The sequence below is a fragment of the Mya arenaria genome, chromosome 9, assembly GCF_026914265.1.
Source record: "Mya arenaria isolate MELC-2E11 chromosome 9, ASM2691426v1".
In the NCBI taxonomy this organism is placed as follows: domain Eukaryota; kingdom Metazoa; phylum Mollusca; class Bivalvia; order Myida; family Myidae; genus Mya; species Mya arenaria.
The window spans coordinates 24,172,585-24,199,974 of record NC_069130.1 but is presented as its reverse complement, the minus strand read 5'-3'; the positions used below and the strand labels follow the sequence as shown (position 1 = coordinate 24,199,974).

The following is a 27,390-nucleotide window of genomic DNA, read 5'->3' as shown; positions in this document are numbered from 1 at the left end:
CTGACATTCTAGGGTGAAATAAAATCGGGGGGGGGGATGCGTCCAGCCCCCTCGAATTCGGCCTACACATTGATTCCATCCAAGCTACGCCCCTGATTCAGGTAGATATACTTACCCTAAAATTAACCTCCGACTCTAACAATTGTTTTGCTAAAAACAATTATTTTAAGGCACATATTTTTTGAGAAGGAAATTAACCAAAACAGCAATAATTTTTTTTATTTGCATACAAAATGAGCGGTGTCATGACGTGGGCATAGAAACTGTACTCCAACAATGGCAGTAGTAATCTTACTTCAATCATACCCATCCATTAAACTGGCGGGTTGTTAAAAGAAAAGAGTAAACAAATTTTTATCAACCGATTTATTGCAAATATTTTGTTAAAGCAAATGAGATCAAGAAGTAAGATTAATGCAATTGCTGCGGTTAATCATAAGCTTTAAATTTTCTTGAACACTGAATATACGCTTTAATCTAATAAGCAGCAGTAAAAAGACCATGATTTTATTACAATGACTTGTGCTACCATTCATAACGGCTTTAATACATGATTTGTACATGAATTCACCTTAACATATAGTCATAAAAAAATTCTCTTCCGATTACCTATGTTTTCAAGTTGTGTCATAAGTTGTTTTTAACATATCAAACGAGGACATTTTTAAACCACATTAGATATATATGTATACAAAGATAATGGCATTGCTTAGCAGCAATATATCCATGTTGCTCTTGTGCATTCAGGCAGATGTACCCGACTGATTTCCCGCCATTTCCATATTGTCGAATGCCTTGATAAGATCAGGGAACACCTTAAGCCAGAAGCTGGTTTCACCGGAATAAAGGTGTTTCTTGAGGGAATGCGGACCCATATCCTGGCTGAATTCGAGATAAATTTCCTGACTGTCATTATACGGAACCCATTTTGGAATGCTGTCGACTTGATTCGGTGACCTTTAAAATACAGAAGATACTCATTAGTTATTTGTTCAACTTTTTTATCTTGATATTATTGGAAAACCACAATAAGGTCAAAAGTGTTTGAAAAGGAAATATAAATTTCGAATAGAAATTAAAAGAAAAAACATAAAAAACTATCATCTTCTTCATAGCAAAGGCTTTTGAAATAAAAGCTTGTATCAACATTAAAAAGTAAGAATACATCTTTTCTTCTGAAAACAACTTGAATTATTATTTTTTTTCATAGTTTCTTTCATTTCATTTCGTTTTTATATGAATACATTTCTTTGATTGATTACAATTGCCATGCTCTTATGTCTTTCATTCGTTATCGTTATGTAATTGTATACAAATTGGATGTAATAAAAACTGTGTTCTGAGTTGATTACAAGAAGTATTTCATATTAACAAACTATGTATATACATAATGCAAACTTTACATCGTAGATAATTCACACGTTTTATACAGCATTATATAGATGTTATCAACAACGCCATTACTATGTATATCCTAAAATGATATTGAAAATAGTGTGGCTCATTGCCGAACATGTTCGAACTTGTGTTTTAAAGATTGAATTAAACTTTGCATTAAAAGTCTAGTTTGACAAACTTGTTTATACAAATAAAAATTAAAAAACAAAAACAAAATGAAAACAAACGCATAAATCGGACTTTGCATCGGAATTTAAACGCTCTGAAAAAGAACGTCTACTTCAACCATATTAATATAAATATTAAAATTACGTACCCGGTTTTCGCAAAGTTAGCCCAATATGTCATCATTGATACCGACAGTTGTCGCTGCCAGTCTGAGTAGTTGTCAAAGTTGTCCATTTCTACCAGAAATAATAGGTCGTCTGCATGAGTGGCACCCTTTATCCATGAGGGAGTTTCCATGACATGAACGGGTGGCTCAGCTACAAAGTGATAAAGGTAGTTTCCGGATCCGGTATCATACTCGTGCTTGAAGTGTTCACGGGCAGCACGAACTGCGGGAACATTGTATGCGACATCGCCGAGGAATTGGAGTAGTTGTTCCCGAACTGTTTCTGGACTTAACGGGTCATCCCAATTCGTATACCTATTCAAAACCAACTGTTTAATTTCGTTTGGAAACCTTCGTTTGAAAATGGATTTAATCAGTGAAGGATTAAGCCAGTTTTCGATAGTTTCCGAACGTGGCTGAGGTTTATATAAATCATTAATGTCATTTTGTATAATATGCATAAATGAAACACCCTCCCACTTCGTGATTCCATTAAGAAAATCTAATGATCCAAAAAAATGAAGACCATCGTTATTTCTAGTTTCTAACTGTTTCTGATCTCTCGGATCAACTTTTATTAAGTCGCCGTCCACAACTGGCAAGAATTCTGGTAATCCTCTGACTTGGTCTTTGTTCCTTATTGTAATCATAACGTCTTTTATTTTTTGCACGTCTGTTTTTTTTAAACATTGTACCATGTTTGCTAGTTTGCCTTTGTTGTTTGAATCTTCTTTGCTGATTTTGCATCCGACGTTTTCCGAAACCTTTATGGCATTAAGTCGGGCATCAATAGACATATGATTTAACAAGGACATTGCACTGCCGCTCTGTGTAATCACTCTCTGAAACAAATTGCGATTTAGCTCTGCCATGGCGTGTAACGAACAGCTGACAGCACCTGCGGACTGACCAAAGATTGTTATTCTGTTGGGATCTCCACCGAAGGAATGGATGTGTTTCTTGACCCATTGAAACACGAGCCTCTGATCCCACAAACCATAATTTCCCATGGCATTTTCATCCATAGTACTAAAGAAGCCAAATATACCAATACGATAATTGAATGTAACGACGATGACATCACCAAATGCAGCTAATATCTCCATGTTGAACTGGTCGGCTGAACCGGATGTGAAGCCACCACCGTGAATCCAAACCATAACCGCGAGACTACTTGCCTTTGCAGGTTTATATATGTTCAGGTATAGACAATCTTCTGACTCGCTGGTGGAAACAGGTTTATTTACCACGGACGAAAATTGGACACATGCACTCCGGAAGTAGTTTCCGTTATACTTTGTAGAATCAGTCGTGAAATTTAAATATGGTTCCGGCTTTTTGAATCGCAGGTTGCCAACTGGAGGCTTTGCATAGGGTACACCCAGAAACAAATGAACGGTTTTTGTCGTTCCATTGACGCTAACATTCCTGTGTGCACCATTAATTCCACCTAAATCAGTTTCTAAAAATGCAAGATATCCTGCATCGGTAAATGTAAACTGACCTAACACAACCAAAATCAATTCGACGCCTATCATCCTCTCGTTCGTATGTTGCATCGAGCAGTGTTAAGTATAATTTATATCAACGTGAATCTGATTACTTTATATTCATTTTGTTGACATTTATGGGCGCCAGAATGGTCTTCAATCAAACAATAAACCAGGTTTGTGATTAAATATTTAAACCTTTTTGTCTACAAATCGTTAAAACATAATATTGAACGAAACTCAATTAACCAATGTTTGCCAATGTAAATTTATAAAAGTTGAACTACTGATATGATTGTTTCAATTGATGTTGTTAACCACTACGTAGATGTTTCGGTCATGTCACGTGTAGCTTCCAGTGTATGCATGAAAGTACAAAAAATAATTATATTTAGATAGTCGAAGACTTATGTGCCAACTTTGATAAGACAATTATCAAAACCCTTAAAGTAATAAGATCAATTACCAATGGTCGGTATTGTCTGCAATATTAAGCATAAAGCCGTCTTTAATATTTAAAGTAGCATGCACCTTTGTCATTTTAGCATTTGTTCCTGCTACAATATCAGTTTAATACCACAAGATCTTAATGAAATTGTGAGTTGGAAGCTATATGAAGCATATATACAATGAGCTTATTTTTCCTTATAATATATTAATCTATTAACTAAATTCCATGACCAGGCGGGAAAATGGGTAATTATTGATATTATTTTGGTCATTTATCATCTGTTATCATCAAGAAGTTTATTGTTCTGTTTCTTTAACTATTGATATATCTAAACATGATTTCATAATTTGTATGTTTAATGATTGAATAAATATAGAATCTAATCTGAAGCTAAGTCGGTTTAGAGCGTTTAAATCGTGACAAATTGCTGTTAGTTTGATTGATGCTTTTCTATGTTATTTTGAGCCGTGCGGCAGAAAAATATATTCACGTGGCCGTAAATATCAAAGACCAAAATTGACACGACACAACGCAATTTTTGATATTTTGTTTCCTATCAATAAACAAATTTAAAACCAAAATACTTTTTCGTACACTACTTGATATCGGACTTTCATTGATGGTGTGGAATTTAAAAAAAAAAAGCATACAAAACTGGAATCGGTAATGCACTCGACCAGACAATTTATAAAAGTACTCTAGATTGTATATGTTTCCTTTTAAAAACGTTAAACGTTAAGAAACAGTTGCAACTATCGGTTGTGTTATTGTTTCATTAAAATGAATGCTCGTGTGCTTCGCCAATTCAAAAATGTTTTCAAAACCAACAACATTCTGAAAATCAGTGAAGTAACCACATTTATGCCGAATCTGTGTTATCTTTTATTCGAATAGACTGTAGCATCACGTTTTCGTCTTCGTCAGGTATCATGTAAAAGGTTATCATGGGTACTCGTACGGCAATAAGCAAACCTAGTAGCTGATTTATCAATTTGAAAAGTTTTCGGTTTAATATACGGTTCATTATTATAATAATGTGTTGAATTAGTGAGAGTGAAAAAAGGATTTTAAATACGCTGAAAGAAATAATAGAGCAATACTTGCACAAAGTATTATAATTCAATGAATAAGAAACATATTACACCGAAATTCTAAATAAAAAAAAACATCATGTGCTGTTATAATATGTTAAAATATAAAACAAGTTAGATGGTTACTATTAAGGAAGGAAGAAATATGCATATTATCATTTTTATGTGACAAAGCTAACCAAAAAGCATACAAAACAACCCTATTACCCTAATATAATCACACTGGTTGTCTTCGTTTATCTAAAGAAATCATCGAATTTTCAAAATTACTCTTTTTTAATTACATTATCCGGCCGAAACCTATGCATTCTAGGCGGATTACAACCCACTTCAAGGCTGCATAGGAAGGGTTGGAACGTTTTGAGAAATAGTATGGTATTATTTGGCCTGTAACAATGATACCATTAATAACAACAATACACAAACTATCGTATACATTTGTCAAAATTTGCCTTTGACAAACCCCTTATCCATTCACGTTAGAGTTTACATCGACTTCGCTGCTCTATAACGTATACACAGTAATGCCTATTTGTTATAAACAACAACAACAACAACAGCCGTTTTCTCTTCTATAAAAAATAAATCAAAGGCAAGAATTGCTTCATACAAATAAATTAAACAAGATTGATCAACGAGTTCAATTTTGTTTTACTTAAGCATATTCAATTATTTTAAATATAAATCCTTAAATAATATGAAACTGGCTATGTAGCGTGTTTTCGTTTTAAAGAAACAATAGGGAAAAACATTCATTCCGCAAAACAGAATTCGTTATTGATTGCATTAATTAAGTGATTAAGTGATATAACATAAATATCTTATTCTGTTTTGTTATTCTTTTTTTCTGTTTATTGTTTTCTAGATTGCCGTTCTTCCACTGAAATCCATTACGTGATTTGAAAAATGGAATTGTATACATTACTTCCCTTTGTTTCCCATGTAAAGCGATATTTTGCATATATGTATTAACAGTTAAAAATAGTAATTGTGGTCAATGTCAATAACTGTCTTTATAACAAAACGAATGTTTCGAGAAACTATTGTAAGGTGTTTTGAACCATTTCATGATCATACATTTGATTTTCGATAAATATACTGATTTTGAGACGGGCATGTACCAATCACTATTATAAAATTGTATGTGTTATATAGTAAACAAGTAGAAACCACCCTACTTTGTCTCTTCGACCACGTAAATTCTAGCTTGTAACCGCACTTTATTTATTTCACTTTATTCTGTTTCTGGTTGTAAAACTTCTTTCACAGTGTCCTAGGCTTGAAGTCTGTCATTAGTCATATACCGCCTGATTTAAGCGAGTTAAATTGTCATCTTTATATAAACCGGAGCCTTTCGATAATGTTGTGTTTGCTGTAAATCTCCTTCCTTTTCTTTCGTAATGTTAAATGCACAATGATATCTCTATTTTCATTCACCCTCTTGTTTAAACGATCGGCAATGTCATTTTTGTCAACAACGACGTAAATTTTCATCTGCTTATTCCATGGGTGAGATCTGTTTCTCTGACGTTTGCTGTTCAGTTTTCATTTCATTATTGTCTTTAAGTCTCCTATGTTTAGATTGTTAAGCGTTTAAAATTTTGTCGTATTTGTGAATTAGATATTGGCGGAACATTTGCATTGATAATTTTTCCTCATGGAGATGTCTCAGCTTTCTCTTACTGCTAAATTCTGTTTCTCACCTCAAAAGTCTTAAATAAATAGTTTGCTTTCAATAATTTCAGTTCCGCGGAGTACTGATTCTAGCCGCTTGTCTTGCTTCCGGTAGCACCTACTTTTTCGTGTATCTCATTTTTGCTCTATTATACCTATCCATAAATGCACTTGTTAATTATCTTTAACCGTGATCTTTGGTCTCTCATTTCTAAATCACTGCTTTTTTCGTCTGTTCTGGACTTATACAGTGTTTCTTTGCACGGTATACCGTAGTGATATATCCCTTATCTATACATCTTGTTGTACAATGGCTGAGTTTATAAATCTAGTATCCGACAATTGTTTAAAGATTTTTTTTATTTACTAAATATACCCGAAAACACTGCGTCAGAAAACACCCAATACATATCAAATAAAATGTTACCTGTTTAAAAACACAAGTGAATAACTATCCTATTCTAAATCCCATGTTTCCTCATCTAAAATGATCACCCAGGTCTGTGTAAATGAAGTTCATTAAAGATATTCAAATTTTATAACACTGTTATTTTAAGTTATTAATATTGCAAGTTCCAATGAACAGCAACATGTTGTTGAACAGCTGAAAGTAATTTCTTTGACATTATTTTAACGATACTGAACATAAAGTTAATGATATTTGACCACTATATTTTATGTTGTATATGCATTGAAGAAAGAAATGTTGACATGACCTCATCTCGTATACGAGCGTATAAATGAACACACCGGAAATTGTGATTGAAAAAACAACAGTGAAACATAACCATAAATCAATGATTAGGAAACAAACAATCAGTCACATTCAAAGGTATGTCTTTAAAGAAACCCACTCTGATATGGTGATTGCAATCATTCGCCAAGAGTTAAACTTGACGGAATTTTAAACGAGGTATCAGTTATTTTAGAGATTGGTTGTGAAAGGTACAGTTACCTATAAAGGTCGTGCGCGTTTGTTTTTCATTCATTTTCTTGTACGAGTGAAATGTTTTTATTCAAAACAAAATGTTTCCTAGTGGTTTTAGTTTGTGTACACCATTAATTTAGCACAAGCCTACTCATACAAACCTACATAATTATGACGTAAAGTGCCGATTTTACATGTGTCTTGGATACTGAATAAACGCTTTAAACTGATGAGCTGCATTAAAAAGACCATTTATATTATATTGACTTATCCTACCATTCATTACGGCTTTATTGGATGATTTGTACTTAAAGTCATCTTAATATATATAGACATAACATAGATTTCATTTCCGATAACCTAGGTTGTCAAATTGTATCATATGTTGATGTTAACACATCATACGGGGACAGATTTACAAACATCTTAGATATTTATGTATACAAAGATAATGGCATTGCCTAAGAGCAATATAACCATCTTGGCCTTGCGCATTGAGGCAGATGTACCCGACTGATTTTCCGCCGTTTCCATCTTGTGGAAATCAAAAGGGGTCATCTACAGATCAGGCCCAACCTCAAAGTCAAGTTTGAGGGCCATGTGTGCAGGCATTGGTGAGCTATCACTCAAACAACATTTTTGCACTTAAGGTAACCATGACATTCGATCAGATGACTCTTGAAATCCAAGGGGTCATCTACTGGACTAGCCCAACCTTCATGTCAAGTTTGAGGGCCATGGGTTCTGGCATTGTCGAGTTATCAATCGGACAACCTTTTATCATTCAAGGTCACTGTGACCTTGACCTATGGCCTGATGACCCCTAAAATCAATAGCGGCCATCTACTAGTAAGGCCTAAACTCCAAGTCAAGTTTGAGGACCATGGGTTCAGGCATTGTCGGTTTATCACTCGGACAGCCTATTACCATTCAAGATCACTGTGAACTTGACCTTTGACCATGTGACCCCTTAAATCATTATTGGTCATCCACTGGTCAGGCCGAACCTTCGCGTAAAGTTTGATGACCATACGTATACGCACTGTTGAGATATCACTCGGAGAAGCTATGGTCTATGGACCGCATACGTTATATATTTCAACCGGCAGTGATAGTTATAATTTATACCATCATTATGTCTGATTGATAAATATTCACTGTTTTGAAACTTACGGGCGCCAGAAATGTTAATTAATCAATAAACCGGATTTTTTTATTAATCTTTTAAATAATTAATTGAGTTTTTTCTACGAATCGTAAAAACAAAACAGTAAACACAGCTCAATCAAGCCATTTTTGCCAATGTTTTATTTATCAAAATTCAACGACCAGTATGATCGTTTCAAATGATGTGGTTAACTATTACGTAGATGTTTCGGTCATGGTGTGGAAACTTCACTTGTTTTTGTACTAGTACGTGTGGCTTCCAGTTAAATGCACAAAATAAAGTTGGCTTAAATAGCTAATTGAACTTATTGTTCTAGTATGAACCCGCTGCCGTTTTTATGAAATTTAAATAAAACAAAGTTACTGTTGAATTTTCAAAATTTCTCTGCATGATGTATTTAGAGAATGAAATAATACGATGTATAATTCCCTACCAATAACTTATGCGACCAAAAAATGATAAATTAGCACGAGATCAAGCATTAAGCATACATGGCACCTCTATGCCACAGTAATAAGACCAATCAGTTGAGGACATATTAATGAATATCATTCTATTACCTCCTATAGAAAAAATACAATCAGTAAAAGAGGAACACGTAGGCGCATTTGGGACATTGAAATATCCTATTTTCTTGCGCATTTCGTTCCATCTTTGCGGACGTTTTCTATCCCTCAAAAGTCCGTCTTATTGTTATGATGAAACAATGAGGAGGCAATGAGGAGGGATGACGAGGCAATGAGGAGGTATGAGGAGGAAATGAGGAGGTATGAGGAGGAATGAGGAGGTATGAGAAGGCAATGTGGAGGGATGAGGAGGCAATGAGGAGGGATGAGGAGGCAACATAACATCAGATATCGTTACTGTTTTAAAACTTATTCATCTTTGTATGCCCTTTGTGACACGATTAATATCGCGAAATCAAGGAATGTCTCTTGAAATTTATGAGTAATCATAACTTTAAAAGAGTCGCAGTTTTAAAGTTTACATTAGAATAAAAATGAAATTATCGCCTCTTCTTTAAGCCTCAACATGATTGTACTCTGATATTCACTTCAGTGGCATACGCAATTTGCGTCATTCCAGCGTGTTATAACATTCAAAAAAGGAAACCGAGAATATCATTACGAAATTATTAAATAAGAATAATTGAATACAAAAGAGTATACGCGCGAAAACGAAATCATAAGTATCGTTGACTCATGAAAGCTTATCACGCGAATATCATTCTGAAATATCAAATAATCGATTCGAAATGAGACGTCTGATTAATGTATTATTAGTATTAACTTTAGCCTAAGATACGTTTTAAACAGCCGTATAATTATGTTCCTTTATTATACATAAACCCGGAAATAATACCCTTAGGTTAGTTTAAAACGGCTGTTTAGATTCCACTATTATACATTGCATTTTCCTTCGTTAAACGGGAAACAATCGCTTATATTTTAACATGAAAATTAATTTATAATAACTCGTTCAATATCTTTCAACCGAATCTGTTTTATCAATGAGTAAAGAAACTTAACACTGTTTAGTGTTGAAAACCAAGGTAAACGTAACCGCAGAAAGTAGTATGAATAGATAACATGAAAACTGGGTCAATACACATTTTACAAAGTATGACAAATACTCAAATTACTATCTCATATTCTTAAACCCTTGGCTATTGCATGACTTCGTATGAAAAAAGTATCGCATCATCGCCCTCGTTGCCCCTTAAAATACTTTCTTCATAGCGCTTAAAACCTCTTTTGCAATCTTCCTTTTTAGCGGTTACACCCAAAGCCTTCTCGATAGTATGTCAATTGCACACAGCAGATATCGAACGTCATCATTCTGCTCGGCTAGGTTAAACACCGACAAAAGATCTATATCTAACTGCTCACCGATGGGTGGTCCTACATTCCAAGTCACAAAGGACAGGATATAGAAAAGCGTTTTCATTTCAAATACTTTTTAAAGTAGTTCATTTATGTGGGTGTAAACTAGAACGCGGTCATAGATCACCTTATTTCGACTCATATATTCACTGCCACTGTATACATGGTAAAAATGACGCATCTTTGTATGCCCTTTGTGACACGATGACATTGTAAAATCAAGGAATGCCTTTGATATTGTTTTTTTTCTAAATAAAATATAATTATAAATATAAACTTTTGTTTATCTAAACGAATTGGAAAATAGTTGTCTGTGAGAACGTTTTTTGGAAATAACAGTTAATATACACTCATGGATTAAGTACACTTAGTTATAAACATATTTAAGTTTATACTGCGTTAATACATTTAACCGAGTTCATAAGCTATATGATCTAAGATAAGCGACTCTACTAGGTGTTAAACAAAATCGGAGTACGCAGTTAGCTCTCCTGGTATTACGCTCGTCACGTATGACAATATACATCCCCACCTCTAGGGTTAAGGTCGAGGTTAAGGACTCGAGTAAGGGTTAGCTCGACTACGTCACAGGTGGCTTTTAGCCCCCAGGTGGCTTTTGGCCCCAAGTGGTTTTTGGCCCCAAGTGGTTTTAGGCCCCCAAGTGTTTTTTGGCCCCAAGTGGTTTTTGGCCCCAAGTGGTTTTTGGCCCCAAGTGGTTTTTGGCCCCAGGTGGTTTCTACCCCCCCCATTCCTACACTACTTATAGAAATGCGATAATTCGTGGTTGTCATGGATATGCGCGCAGTGATTCTGAGTATGTTAATAGTTCAATCGGTCTTTAAATAGTTCTAAGGCGAGTGAATCATTATTTATTGAAAGGTGCGTGAAAACTGTTTTATTTTGACATTTGAATCGAGAAATAATTAATAAACGTCCTAAATAAGACAAGATTTACATGATGCTACAGACGACAGTCTTCAACAAGGGAGGTTATTACAATGTGGTGACTATTAAGTTCCATACGGGCATTTTATCTTCGCCCGTGGGCGAGATAATAATTTCTTGAATGGTAAAATTATTGGATCTACTTATCTGAGGTGGGAGAAAACCCCATCTTTTTGGGGAAAACTCATAAATCTCCGCCCATTTGACATTCCTATTGACAGGAATTTTCTAATACTACTAGATGTCGGGCCTCATTACCCGTAAGCTCCATAAAAATAACATTTGGAGAACAAATCAAATTATATGGTTTATATGTACGTGCGATATCGAATTTATATTGTATCGCTCTTCGAAGACAGGTAGAAACAATTTTGATAATTCATATGATGAACATATTTTGCAAAGAATAACAATCAATTAAATCGATGACAATGTATCGGTTCCCAAAAGCTGAACGCATTTACATGAAACGGGCATATAACGCCACCAGGCAGTAATTACGTCAGAAACAAGGGAGATCAATTTTTCTCCAAAGTAGAAGATTATATAGCTCTATGCAATACAGGTAAAAAAAGGTGGCAAAATAATGCGCGATTTCATACACCAGTGCGTGCAAAATTAATCACAATATTATAAATGCATGCGTCAATTTGTAGAGTTAGATAGGATTTCACTTTTAATAATGTATGTTATATATCACGCTCATATGACTGGTTGCATAGGTGCTCGGTACTGGGTGAGTACCTAATTATGGAACACCCGTTATAAAAGCGTTTTCCGATCGCGATCGGTTTATTTACGTTTTTAATCAATAAAGACGCTTGCCTTAGATACAAGTTCTAAAGAACACGATATTCCGGTAAATATTTCAAATGCTGCTTTCATTTAACGTTTTTCATATCAATACATGCCACGCGGGGGAATACCGTTCATGCTTGCCACAATCACAGCATATTGGTACAGTCTGTATTGTTTTACTTAAATCGCCAAATTTACTGACAAAAAGGACAAAAAAACAAGCTGGAAATAAAATAAACTATCTATTTTACTAAAGCAAAACATATAGCAATAATTTTAAAAAGATACATAAAAATAAATAACGAATTAAACATGTTACATATGTATGTACTCCGAAGACAAAAAAGTAAAATAAAATAAATTATCAATTTACTAAAACAAAACGTGAAGCAGTAATTTTAAAATGATAAATAAAAATAAATAACGAATTAAACCTGTTCCATATTTAGGTACTCCGAGAACAAAATAATGGCAGTCCTTGAATGTGCGATTAATAAAGTACTTTCCATGCAGATTAGTAGTATCTTGGAAAATACCATATATAAACCAATTGGTCTTGAATAATGTTAAGCTGATGGAAAATTTTGCAGTTGAGGGACAAGTATGTTCCGATTAATGTACTCGAGCAATACAATTAATCATCTAGATATTTAGTCAAAAACAAATTTCCGTTCAAATTACCTATGTGATTAAGTGGTGTGATATACTGTTGCAAACATATCGAATGAGGACTATTCTATCCAAACACATTAGATATATATGTATACAAAGATAATGGCATTGATTAACAACAATATATCCATGTTGACCTTTTGAATTAAGGCAGATGTACGTGAGCGATTTCCCGCAATTTCCATATTGTCGAATGCTTTAATTAGATCAGGGAACACCTTTAGCCAGAAGTTGGTTTCACCGGAATAGAGTTGTTTCTTTAGGGAATCTGGACCCATATCCTGGCTGAATTCGAGATATATTTCCTGACTGTCATTACACGGAACCCATTTTGGATTGCCTTCGACTTGATTCGGTGACCTTTTAAATACAGAAAAAATAATTTGTTATTTGTTAAACATTTTCATATTTATTTCATTGAAAAACCACACTGAGGTCAAATGTATTTAAAAAGAAGAATAGAAATAAAAAAAAAACATACAAAAATATCATGGTCTACATAGTCAAAGGCTTTTGATATATAAAACTCAACATTAAAAAAGTAAGAATACGTCCTTCTTCAAACACAACATGTATTTTGATATTTTCATAGTTTCACTCTTTCAGTTGCAATATCAATACATTTCATTGCTTGGTTACAATTGCCATGCTTTATGTATTTCATTCGTCATCGTTTTTGTATTTTTATGCAAACTGAAGGTAAAACAATCTGGATGTAACAAAACACTGCGTTCTGAGTTGTTTACAAGAAGTCTTTCGCATTAACAAACTATGTAAATTAGTAATACAAACTATATATGTAGAAGGTTACAGGGAAAATCCAGTGATCCAAAGAATTGTAGACCTTCGTTATTTTCAGTTCCGAACTTTTTCTCATCTCTCGGATTAACCTTTATTAAGTCCCCGTCGACAACTGGCCAGAATACTAGTAAACCCTCGTCTTTGTCTTTATTCCCTGTTAATTTCATTGTGTCCTCTATTTTTGTACGTCCATGTTTCTTACACATTTTACAATGTCTGCTAATTTGCCTTTGTTGTTACAATCTTCTTTTCTGATTTCGCTTCTGACGTCTTCTGCGATATTTATGGCGTTGCGTCGGGCAACAACAGACATATTGTTTAACACGGATATTGCACTACCGCTATTTGTGATCGCTCTCTGAAACAAATTTCGATTAATCTCTGCATGTAAAGAACAGCCGACAGCACCTGCGGACTGACCAAAGACTGTTATTCTGTAAGATCTCCACCGAAGGAATGGGTGAATTTCTTGACCCATTGAAACACTTATCTTCGATCCCACAAACCATTATTCCCCATAGCATGTTCATCCATATTACTTAGGAAGCCAAATATACCAACACGATAATTGAATGTAACGACGACGGCATTACCAAATGCAGAAGCTAATATTTTTATGTTGAACTTGTCGGCTGAACCAGAAGTTAAGCCACCGCCGTGAATCATAACCGCGAGACCACTTCTATTTTTAGGTTTGTAGATATTCAAGTATAGACAATCTTCTGATTCGATGGTGAAAACAGGTATACTGACCACGGAAAAAATGGACACACGCACTCCGGAATTAGTTTCCGTTATACTTGGTAGAAATTGAAAAATGGTTCCGACTTTTTGAAGCGCAGATCGCAAACCCGAGGCTTTGCATAAGAGACCCCCAGACACACATGCACGGTTTTTGTCGTTCCATTGGCGATAACATTCATGCGTGCACCAGTAATCCCACCTAAATCACTTTGTTCAAACGCACTGTATCCTGCATCGGTAAATACAAACTGGCTTATCTCAACCGAAATTAATTCGACGCCTATCATCTTCACATACGTAATATGATGCCGAGATAATTATAACTTATATCAACGTGAGATCAGATTCCTTTTTATTTATTTTGTTGACATTTAAGGGCCCGCGAAAGGTTTTCAGTCAAGCATAAACCTGTTTTATTAATATCTTCTACGAATCGTTAAAACAAAATAGTAAACAAAACTCAGTGAACCAATGTTTGCCAATGTTTTATTTATAACTACCAATTATTGTTCAATTGATGTAATTAACCATTACGTTGATGTTATGCTTTTGATTGTAAACTTGGTCGAATACTAATGTCATATCACAGAAACATCTTAAATTTTAAGTACTGGATCAGATTAGCTACTTGAAACCAGATCTCTATAATATTTAAAACTATTGCTAGTTGATTCTGTTTCATATGCTAATATTTTTCTTAGTGTTTTAAATCAGCATATACTGGATTATTATCCACAGAGATGATATTCATCAATTTATAACTCTGGACACCTTAAAGTGTATAGTCTTTTTTTTAAAGAAAGTCATCTTGACATTTTAGAATACTTAAAGTTTTGAATTGTTTTCTAAATTTAGGATGACATCACACGATTGACATACTGAACGTGGTCGGTACATAAAAAATGTGCATTTACACTTTATTTTCTGTACGATTAAAGTTGCGTTTATTTTGCATGAACCGGTCGAACTATCTTTGCAGGCGTAGTTTCGCAAAAAAGCAACGTTCTTTGTGAACGCTGGTGAGGCACCGCGCGTTCAGATCATTCTATGATATACTTTATTTATCAATGCAGCAACGCACATGTACAGTAAACTGCGCGTTTACAGCTTGTGCGATTCATGGATTTGCACAATTCCAAACGAGCGTTCAGGTTGCATGAAAGCCATCAAAAAAGAATAATCCTTAAATATTCCGAGACCTCAAAGATTATGTGCCAACTGTTATCAAAGATTGAGATTATCAAAACAAGTTATTAGATCAATTACCATTGGTCGGTATTGTCTGAAATTATAAATCATAAGGCCGTCTTAAATATTTAAATGTGCATGCAACTGTGTCATGATGTCATTTGTTTCTGCTAAAACATCAGTTTCATGGCAGCAGATCATAATGAAAAGGTTTCAAGCTATATGAAGGCCGCCTTTCCCATGAGCTTATCTGTCCTTATAATCCTTGAATCTATTAAATAAATTCCAAGACAAGGCGGGACGGGATGGGTAATTATTAATAGATATTGAAGCTCTCTTAAACTGTCTAGTAACCCAAAAGTCTACATGTCTAGAGGGAATAGGATTATTTGTTTATTTGTTTGTGTTGTTAATGTTAAAATATGGGGGTGGGGGTAAAAAAGGCTTGTTGATTAGCATTTATAATATGTTATCATAAAGGAGTTTGTTGTTTTATTTTTCAAAATATTGATAAATCTAATCCTGATTTCTAACTTTGTATGTTTAAATATTGGCTAAATATATCATTTTAGCTGAAATTAGTGTGCATTCAAAACTTTATCTTACATGCCACCTTTAATGCGACCGTAATAAAAAACAATCATATAATAATAAAAGAAATAGGTATTCATTACTGCAGTACACAAATAAACGCTGTATAGACAGAAAGGGGCCGAAGTAATGTACCCTTTAATTAACAAATGCATGCTTAGTTGATTTCAGTATAATAAATGCATGCATCAATTTGAAAGGACTAAATAGAAGGAATCTGTCAATGATTTATGCTACTAGTCATCCTCATATGACTAATTTAATATATGCTCTGTACATGTAGTCATCTAGATATTAAGTCATCAAACTTATTTTCTGTTCAGATTACGTATGCGTTTAAGTTGTGTGATATTCTGTTGCAAACATATGAAACGAAGCAATATTTTACAAACATATTAGAGATATATGAATTTATAAAAACACATTGACATTGCTCAACAGCAAAATATTGCTGTTGAAATAGGAGCTTAATTTTCTTCAAGTGAATGTTCATTTGGATTTTTAATCAATAAAAGAAACAATAAAAAAAGTTAAAACAATCAATCTGTGATAGTGCAGCTTTATCAATTTCAACAGTTTATATCCTGTCTTTTGAGCCTTATGAGTTGTCTGGCAATCAAAGAATCTCGGATAAAAAGATAAAACAATGAAAATACCTGTTGATATTTCTCGACACCAGGTTAAAACATTGGTAAATTCAATACATTTCATAATTACAGTTTAAAATGTTGAGATAGGGCTTTGATACTCTAAATTATGACAATTATTTGAATATATTTTAAAGTAAATACATATATGTGATTCAGGTAGATATACTTACCTTAAAATCAACCTCCGACCCTAACAATTGTTTTGCTAAGAACAATTATTTTGAGGAACACATTTTTTGAGAAGGAAATTAACCAAAACAACAATAGTATTTTTATTTGCTTACACAATTAGCGAAGTCAAGACGTGGCAATAATCTCACTTCAATCATAGTCATCCATTAAACTGGTGGGTTGTTAAAAGAAAAGAGTAAACAAATTTCTATCAACCGATTTATTGCAAATGTTTTCTTAAAGCAAATGAAATAAAAAAGTAAGATTGATGCAATTGCTGCGGTTAATCATAAGCTTTAATGTTTCTTGAACACTGAATATACGCTTTAATCTAATAAGCAGCAGTAAAAAGGCCATGATTCTATTACAATGACTTGTGCTACCATTCATGACGGCTTTAATATATGATTTGTACATGAATTCACCTTAACATATAGTCATAAAATAGATTTCTCACGAGGACATTTTTCCAATCAAATTAGACATATATGTATACAAAGATAATGGTATTGCTTAACAGCAATATATCAATGTTGCTCTTGCGCATTGCGGCAGATGTACACGACTGATTTTGCGCAATTTCCATATTGTCGAATGCCTTGATAAGATCAGGGAACACCTTTAGCCAGAAGTTGGTTTCACCGGAATAAAGGTGTTTCTTGAGGGAATCTGGACCCATATCCTGGCTGAATTCGAGATAAATTTCCTGACTGTCATTATACGGCACCCATTTTGGAATGCTGTCGACTTGATTCGGTGACCTTTAAAATACAGAAGAAACTCATTAGTTATTTGTTCAACTTTTTATCTTAATATTATTGGAAAACCACAATAAGGTCAAAAGTGTTTGAAAAGGAAATATAAATTTCGAATAGAAATTTTAAATAAACAGACAAAACTATCATCTTCTTCATATCAAAGGCTTTTGAAATAAAAGCATGTATCAAAATTAAAAAGTAAGAATACGTCTTTTCTTCTGAAAACAACTTGAATTATTATTTTTTCATAGTTTCTTTCATTTCATTTAGTTTTTATATGAATGCATTTCTTTGATTGATTACAATTGCCATGCTCACGAGTATGTCTTTCATTCGTTATCGTTATGTAACTGTGTACAAATTGGATGTAACAAAAACTGTGTTCTGAGTTATTACAAGAAGTATTTCATATTAACAAACTATGTATATACATAATGCAAACTATACATCGTAGACAATTCACACGTTTTATACAGCATTATATAGATGTTATCAACAACGGCATTACTAGGTATATCCTAAAATGATATTGAAAATATTGTGGCTCATTGCCGAACATGTTCGAACTTGTGTTTTAAAGATCGAATTAAACTTTGCATTAAAAGTCTAGTTTGACAAACTTGTTTATACAAATAAAAAAAAATAAAAAAAATACAGAATGAAAACAAATCAGACTTTGCATCGGAATTTAAACGCTCTGAAAAAGAACGTCTACTTCAACCATATTAATATAAATATTACAATACGTACCCGGTTTTCGCAAAGTTAGCCCAATATGTCATCATTGATACCGACAGTTGTCGCTGCCAGTCTGAGTAGTTGTCAAAGTTGTCCATTTCTACCAGAAACAATAGGTCTTCTGCATGAGTGGCACCCTTTATCCATGAGGGAGTTTCCATGACATGAACGGGTGGCTCAGCTACAAAGTGATAAAGGTAGTTTCCGGATCCGGTATCATACTCGTGCTTGAAGTGTTCACGGGTAGCACGAACTGCGGGAACATTGTATGCGACATCGCCGAGGAATTGAAGTAGTTGTTCCCGAACTGTTTCTGGACTTAACGGGTCATCCCAATTTGTATACCTATTCAAAACCAGCTGTTTAATTTCGTTTGGAAACCTTCGTTTGAAAATGGATTTAATCAGTGAAGGATTAAGCCAGTTTTCGATAGTTTCCGAACGTGGCTGAGGTTTATATAAATCATTAATGTCATTTTGTATAATATGCATAAATGAAACACCCTCCCACTTCGTGATTCCATTAAGAAAATCTAGTGATCCAAAAAAATGAAGACCATCGTTATTTCTAGTTTCTAACTGTTTCTGATCTCTCGGATCAACTTTTATTAAGTCGCCGTCCACAACTGGCAAGAATTCTGGTAATCCCCTGACTTGGTCTTTGTTCCTTATTGTAATCATAACGTCTTTTATTTTTTGCACGTCCGTTTTTTTTTAAACATTGTACCATGTTTGCTAGTTTGCTTTTGTTGTTTGAATCTTCTTTGCTGATTTTGCATCCGACGTTTTCCGAAACCTTTATGGCATTAAGTCGGGCATCAATAGACATATGATTTAACACGGACATTGCACTGCCGCTCTGTGTAATCACTCTCTGAAACAAATTGCGATTTAGCTCTGCCATGGCGTGTAACGAACAGCTGACAGCACCTGCGGACTGACCAAAGATTGTTATTCTGTTGGGATCTCCACCGAAGGAATGGATGTGTTTCTTGACCCATTGAAACACGAGCCTCTGATCCCACAAACCATAATTCCCCATGGCATTTTCATCCATAGTACTAAAGAAGCCAAATATACCAACACGATAATTGAATGTAACGACGATGACATCACCAAATGCAGCTAATATCTCCATGGTGAACTGGTCGGCTGAACCGGATGTGAAGCCACCACCGTGAATCCAAACCATAACCGCGAGACTACTTGCCTTTGCAGGTTTATATATGTTCAGGTATAGACAATCTTCTGACTCGCTGGTGGAAACAGGTTTTTTTACCACGGACGAAAATTGGACACATGCACTCCGGAAGTAGTTTCCGTTATACTTGGTAGAATCAGTCGTGAAATTTAAATAAGGTTCCGGCTTTTTGAATCGCAGGTTGCCAACTGGAGGCTTTGCATAGGGGACCCCCAGAAACAAATGCACGGTTTTTGTCGTTCCATTGACGCTAACATTCTTGTGTGCACCAGTAATCCCACCCAAATCACTTTGTACAAATGCCGAAAATCCCGCATCTGTAAATGTAAACTGACCTAACACAACCAAAACCAATTCGACGCCTATCATCCTCTCGTTGGTATGTTGCATCGAGCAGTGTTAAGTATAATTTATATCAACGTGAGATCTGATTACTTTATATTCATTTTGTTGACATTTATGGGCGCCAGAATGGTCTTCAATCAAACAATAAACCAGGTTTGTGATTACATATTTAAACCTTTTTCAACAAATCGTTAAAACATAATAGTGAACGAAACTCAATTTTCTCTTCTATAAAAAATAAATCAAAGACAAGAATTGCTTCATACAAATAAATTAAACAAGATTGATCAACGAGTTCAATTTTGTTTTACTTAAGCATATTCAATTATTTTAAATATAAATCCTTTAATAATATGAAACTGGCTATGTAGCGTGTTTTAGGTTTGTCTAAGATTACATATGATTTCAAGATAATAATCATAATGTTTTCGTTTTAAAGAAACAATAGGGAAAAACATTCATTCCGCAAAACAGAATTCGTTATTGATTGCATTAATTAAGTGATTAAGTGATATAACATAAATATCATATTCTGTTTTGTTATTCTTTTTTCTGTTTATTGTTTTCTAGATTGCCGTTCTTCCACTGCAATCCATTACGTGATTTGAAATATGGATTTGTATACATTACTTCCCTTTGTTTCCCATGTAAAGCGATATTTTGCATATATGTATTAACAGTTAAAAATAGTAATTGTGGTCAATGTCAATAACTGTCTTTATAACAATACGAATGTTTCGAGAAACTATTGTAAGGTGTTTTGAACCATTTCATGATCATACATTTGATTTTCGATAAATATACTGATTTTGAGATGGGCATGTACTAATCACTATTATAAAATTGTGTGTGTTATATAGTAAACAAGTAGAAACCACCCTACTTTGTCTCTTCGACCACGTAAGTTCTAGCTTGTAACCGCACTTTACTTATTTCACCTTATTCTGTTTCTGGTTGTCAAACTTCTTTCACAGTGTCCTAGGCTTGAAGTCTGTCATTAGTCATATACTGCCTGATTTAAGCGAGTTAAATTGTCATCTTTATATAAACCAGAGCCTTTCGATAATGTTGTGTTTGCTGTAAATCTTCCTTCCTTTTCTTTCGTAATGTAAAATGCACAATGATATCTCTATTTTCATTCACCCTCTTGTTTAAACGATCGGCAATGTCATTTTTGTCAACAACGACGTAAATTTTCATCTGCTTATTCCATGGGTGAGATCTGTTTCTCTGACGTTTGCTGTTCAGTTTTCATTTCATTGTCGTCTTTAAGTCTCCTATGTTTAGATTGTTAAAATTTTGTCGTATTTGTGAATTAGATATTGGCGGAACATTTGCATTGATAATTTTTCCTCATGGAGATGTCTCAGCTTTCTCTTACTGCTAAATTCTGTTTCTCACTTCAAAAGTCTTAAATAAATAGTTTGCTTTCAATAATTTCAGTTCCGCGGAGTACTGATTCTAGCCGCTTGTCTTGCTTCGGGTAGCACCTACTTTTTCGTGTATCTCATCTTTGCTCTATTATACCTATCCATAAATGCACTTGTTAATTATCTTTAACCGTGATCTTTGGTCTCTCATTTCTAAATCACTGCTTTTTTCGTCTGTTCTGGACTTATACAGTGTTTCTTTGCACGGTATACCGTAGTGATATATCCCTTATCTATACATCTTGTTGTACAATGGCTGAGTTTATAAATCTAGTATCCGACAATTGTTTAAAGATTTTTTTATTAACTAAATGTACCCGAAAACACTGCGTCAGAAAACACCCAATACATATCAAATAAAATGTTACCTGTTTAAAAACACAAGTGAAAAACTATCCTATTCTAAATCCCATGTTTCCTCATCTAAAATGATCACCCAGGTCTGTGTAAATGAAGTTCATTAAAGATATTCAAATTTTATAACACTGTTATTTTAAGTTATTTATATTGCAAGTTCCAATGAACAGCAACATGTTGTTGAACAGCTGAAAGTAATTTCTTTGACATTATTTTAAAGATATTGAACATTAAGTTAATGATATTTGACCACTATATTTTATGTTGTATATGCATTAAAGAAAGAAATGTTGACATGACCTCATCTCGTATACGAGCGTATAAATGAACACACCGGAAAATTGTGATTGAAAAAACAACAGTGAAACATAACCATAAATCAATGATTAGGAAACAAACAATCAGTCACATTCAAAGGTATGTCTTTAAAGAAACCCACTCTGATATGGTGATTGCAATCATTCGCCAAGAGTTAAACTTGACAGAATTTTAAACGAGGTATCAGTTATTTTAGAGATTGGTTGTGAAAGGTACAGTTTCCTATAAAGGTCGTGCGCGTTTGTTTTTCATTCATTTTCTTGTACGAGTGAAATGTTTTATTCAAAACAAAATGTTTCCTAGTGGTTTTAGTTTGTGTACACCATTAATTTAGCACAAGCCTACTCATACAAACCTACATAATTATGACGTAAAGTGCAGATTTTACATGTGTCTTGGATACTGAATAAACGCTTTAAACTAATGAGCTGCATTAAAAAGACCATGACATTATTATATTGACTTATCCTACCATTCTTGACGGCTTTATTGGATGACTGGTACTTAAAGTCATCTTAATATATATAGACATAAAATAGATTTCATTTCCGATAACCTAGGTTGTCAAATTGTATCATATGTTGTTTACACATCATACGGGGACAGATTTACAAACAACTTAGATATTTATGTATACAAAGATAATGGCATTGCCTAAGAGCAATATAACCATCTTGGCCTTGCTCATTGAGGCAGATGTACCCGACTGATTTTCCGCCGTTTCCATCTTGTGGAAATCAAAAGGGGTCATCTACAGATCAGGTCCAACCTGAAAGTCAAGTTTGAGGGCCATGTGTGCAAGCATTGGTGAGCTATCACTCAAACAACATTTTCGCACTTAAGGTAACCGTGACCATGACATTCGATTAGATGACTCTTGAAATCCAAGGGGTCATCTACTGGACTGGCCTTTTATCATTCAAGGTCACTGTGACCTTGACCTATGGCCTGATGACCCCTAAAATCAATAGCGGCCATCTACTAGTAAGGCCTAAACTCCAAGTCAAGTTTGAGGACCATGGGTTCAGGCATTGTCGGGTTATCACTCGGACAGCCTATTACCATTCAAGATCACAGTGAACTTGACCTTTGACCATGTGACCCCTTAAATCAATATTGGTCATCCACTGGTCAGGCCCAACCTTCGCGTAAAGTTTGATGACCATACGTATACGCACTGTTGAGATATCACTCGGAGAAGCTATGGTCTATGGACCACATACGTTATATAATTCAACCGGCAGTGATAGTTATAATTTATACCATCATTATGTCTGATTGATAAATATTCACTGTTTTGAAACTAACGGGCGCCAGAAATGTTAATTAATCAATAAACCGGATTTTTTATTAATCTTTTAAATAACTAATTGAGTTTTTTCTACGAATCGTAAAAACAAAACAGTAAACACAGCTCAATCAAGCCATTTTTGCCAATGTTTTATTTATCAAAATTGAACGACCAGTATGATCGTTTCAAATGATGTGGTTAACTATTACGTAGATGTTTCGGTCATGGTTTGGAAACTTCACTTGTTTTTGTACTAGTACGTGTGGCTTCCAGTTAAATGCACAAAATAAAGTTGGCTTCAAAGGCTGTTTGCCATGGGGTTTTTTACATTTACATTTATGAGTCGTTTGGCATATTTTGTTATTAAACGCTGTATAATAGAAATAGCACAGTACCACATATATATGACAAATGCTTGCTACAGAGCATTGTAACAACTATTGCTCCGAACTAATAAATAGCTAATTGAACTTATTGTTCTAGTATGAACCCGCTGCCGTTTTTATGAAATTTAAATAAAACAAAGTTACTGTTGAATTTTCAAAATTTCTCTGCATGATGTATATAGAGAATGAAATAATACGATGTATAATTCCCTACCAATAACTTATGCGACCAACAAATGATAAATTAGCACGAGATCAAGCATTAAGCATACATGGCACCTCTATGCCACAGTAATAAGACCAATCAGTTGAGGACATATTAATCTCATGAATATCATTCTATTACCCCCCTATAGAAAAAATACAATCAGTAACATATCAATGTTATTTTTAGGAAAACTCGGAGAAACAGTTGGGGAACCGATGGCATGCTTGCCAGAAATTGAGCATGCATACAGACGTGGTCGACTGGCTGATGAATTATAAGTATCTTCAATGGCCGAGCGGGTAAGGTAGGTTCATTCCGACCCGAGCGTAGTGTGTTTTGCGGAAAGGAGGTTTATCGAGTTTCTGCATAACACCCTGCACGAGGATCGGGATGAACCTATCTTTCACGAGCGGCTATGGCAGATGCTTTTTCTCCCACCTCAGTTAAACAAAATTAAATAAACATGTATTTTTTGCTAGTACTCTTTTGTGCTTAGCGACAATATTTGCGTATAGAAATGCGATAATTCGTGGTTGTCATGGATATGCGCGCAGTGATTCTGATTATGTTAATGGTCCAATCGGTCTTTAAATAGTTCTAAGGCGAGTGAATCATTATTTATTGAAAGGTGCGTGAAAACTGTTTTATAGTGACATTTGAATCGAGAAATAATTAATAAACGTCCTAAATAAGACAAGATTTACATGATGCTACAGACGACAGTCTTCAACAAGGGAGGTTATTACAATGTGGTGACTATTATGTTCCATACGGGCATTTTATCTTCGCCCGTGGGCAAGATAATAATTTTTTGAATGGTAAAATTATTGGATCTACTTATCTGAGGTGGGAGAAAACCCCATCATTTTGGGGAAAACTCATAAATCTCCGCCCATTTGACATTCCTATTGACAGGATTTTTTCTAATACTACTAGATGTCGGGCCTCATTACCCGTAAGCTCCATAAAAATAATATTTGGAGAACAAATCAAATTATATGGTTTATATATACGTGCGATATCGAATTTATATTGTATCTCTCTTCAAAGACAAGTAGAAACAATTTTGATAATTCATATGATGAACATATTTTGCAAAGAATAACAATCAATTAAATCGATGACAATGTATCGGTTCCCAAAAGCTGAACGCATTTACATGAATCGGGCATAAAACGTCACCAGGCAGTAATTACGTCAGAAACAAGGGAGATCAATTTTTCTCCAAAGTAGAAGATTATATAGCTCTATGCAATACAGGTAAAAAGGTGGCAAAATAATGCGCGATTTCATACACCAGTGCGTGCAAAATTAATCACAATATTATAAATGCATGCGTCAATTTGTAGAGTTAGACAGGATTTCACTTTTAATAATGTATGTTATATGTCACGCTCATATGACTGGTTGCATAGGTGCTCTGTACTGGGTGAGTACTTAATTATGGAACACCCGTTATAAAAGCGTTTTCCGGTCACGATCGGTTTATTTACGTTTTTAATTAATAAATACGCTTGCCATAGATACAAGTTCCAAAGAACACGATACTCCGGCAAGTATTTCAAATGCTGCTATCAATCAAAGATTTTCATTTATATATGCCAATACATGGCACACGGTTAAATAACGTTCATGCTTGCCACAATGACAGCATATAGTTACAGCCTGTACTTTTAAGGATTGATTCTATTTTGGGGAGCGTTCATGCAGTATGAACGCTCGGCCGCGATTTTGCATATGCATAAACCGTGCTAGCGGTTATTGCAAAATATGCAAAATCGCGGCCGAGAGTTCATACTGCATGAACGCACAAAAGATAAGGATCAATACTTATATTTACATTTTCCCTTATTATTTGTTGTTGTTTTTTCGACATATTAGTGATTGAGAATAAGTCTTTAATTACAACAAAGGGGAACAAAACATGAAGAGCGAATGTAAATGGTAAGAGCACTTGTCGCCCTTGGTGTTTTAGCTGGGCGTTCTTTTTATCCTCCGCATAATAAATAGTCCATAAGTAATTTGCAGAAATAAATAAATATCATTTGGTAGTTTCTGTAAAATATTTGGATGAAATAATGTTTTTGTTGTAATACGTTCATTTTAATCAAGAGAACTTTCGATAGATTTTAACTCATGTTTACCATATGCATGACCCATGTGAGTGGGCATAAAAAATATGGTCATGGTGATTTCATGGATAACTTCCAGTTCAAGGTAACTATAGCGTCATAATTTCATTTTTTGTTGTCTTTTAACATTCGCAAAGATATTGAAATGTTGTGATGTGCTAGTCTTCTCGAATTGTCAATATTAAGATGTTTGATCTAACAAATACATTTGTCCTAGAATGAAATCGCCGAATTTAGAATCAACAGCCATGTTTGTTTTCACAGTTGTTACAGACGAACCGTAGTTAAAACCGTGTCAATTTTAATTTGTCTTTATTATTTGTTCAATGCGTGTTCTTTGGTTATCAAATGCAAAATAAAGCATTTTCCAATTGATATTTCTAGAAAATAATTGCTTTCATTTAAATTCTTCGTAAAACATCGAAAGAAACATGTAAACAACCCGGCATTCAACAGAACATTTTAGCAATAAAGATCACTACCCCCAATCAGAGCGTTGCTTTGTTGCCAAACTCCGCCTACAAAGGTCACAGTTACTTGGTATTTGGACTGCATTTTTTGGCCAGTCGAGCGATTGGTCCTTAGGGTGATCTCTTGGACTGAGAATCATAAAAATGTGTTTTAGTACTCTATGATACACATATTAAACAAATAATCAATTTTTTGTCGTTTATTTTTACATATTAAATATTTTACAATTTCATACAATCTTTATTATTCACATGTTATGAAGGTTAGCAGATTTCGGGTTGAGACATATGTGTTGAAATGAGCTCAGATATACAAGAATTTTTCGAAAAAATAACTGTATATGTCGCATGCATGTTCGGAAGGAAGTTATCTTAAGGAAGTTAACCTTCGTTATTTTCTGTTTCTAACTTTTTCTCATCTCTCGGATCAACCTTAATTAAGTCGCCGTCGACAACTGGCAGGAATACTGGTAAACCCTCGACGTTTTCTTTGTTCCATGTTAATATCATTACGTCCTTTATTTTACGTACGTATACGTGATATAATCTTCTTTACTAATTTGGCATCCAACGTCTTCTGCAACCTTTATGGCGCTAAGTCGGGCATCAACAGACATATTGTTTAACACTGATATTTATCAAAACATACCATTGATAATCTATTGAATAGATAATACAAGTATTTGAACTTTCACCTTAACTTTACTTTTCCACGGGTACCATTGGGCAGATTAAATCACCCAGAAGAGCAAAAAGACTTTCAAACTGTTCTTACATTTC

General features: G+C 34.3%; 2 protein-coding genes across 2 annotated transcripts; both read right to left on the bottom strand.

The window, feature by feature from the left end:
- Nucleotides 1–351: 351 nt before the first annotated feature.
- On the bottom strand, nucleotides 352–3,407 carry LOC128202967 (carboxylesterase 5A-like). The gene is made up of 2 exons (XM_052904174.1): nucleotides 1,715–3,407; nucleotides 352–957 (listed from the first exon to the last, which is right to left on the bottom strand). Exons 1-2 carry the CDS (start codon nucleotides 3,289–3,291, stop codon nucleotides 744–746), a joined length of 1,791 nt encoding a protein of 596 aa, XP_052760134.1. The 5' UTR covers nucleotides 3,292–3,407; the 3' UTR covers nucleotides 352–743.
- Nucleotides 3,408–17,179: 13,772 nt separating this feature from the next.
- On the bottom strand, nucleotides 17,180–20,393 carry LOC128245353 (putative inactive carboxylesterase 4). Its single transcript, XM_052963488.1, has 2 exons — nucleotides 18,486–20,393; nucleotides 17,180–17,738 (listed from the first exon to the last, which is right to left on the bottom strand). Exon 1 carries the CDS (start codon nucleotides 20,061–20,063, stop codon nucleotides 19,071–19,073), a length of 993 nt encoding a protein of 330 aa, XP_052819448.1. The 5' UTR covers nucleotides 20,064–20,393; the 3' UTR covers nucleotides 17,180–17,738; nucleotides 18,486–19,070.
- Between the last annotated feature and the right edge of the window lie 6,997 nt (nucleotides 20,394–27,390).

What these genes read in the sequence shown, in the direction of transcription:
- LOC128202967 (XM_052904174.1), bottom strand. Translation starts at nt 3,291, where the DNA reads ATGCAACATACGAACGAGAGGATGATAGGCGTCGAATTGATTTTGGTT. An exon ending in GCTAACTTTGCGAAAACCGG is followed by an intron (nt 958 to 1,714) that starts GTACGTAATTTT and finishes TGTATTTTAAAG; the next exon opens with GTCACCGAATCAAGTCGACA.
- LOC128245353 (XM_052963488.1), bottom strand. Translation starts at nt 20,063, where the DNA reads ATGCAACATACCAACGAGAGGATGATAGGCGTCGAATTGGTTTTGGTT.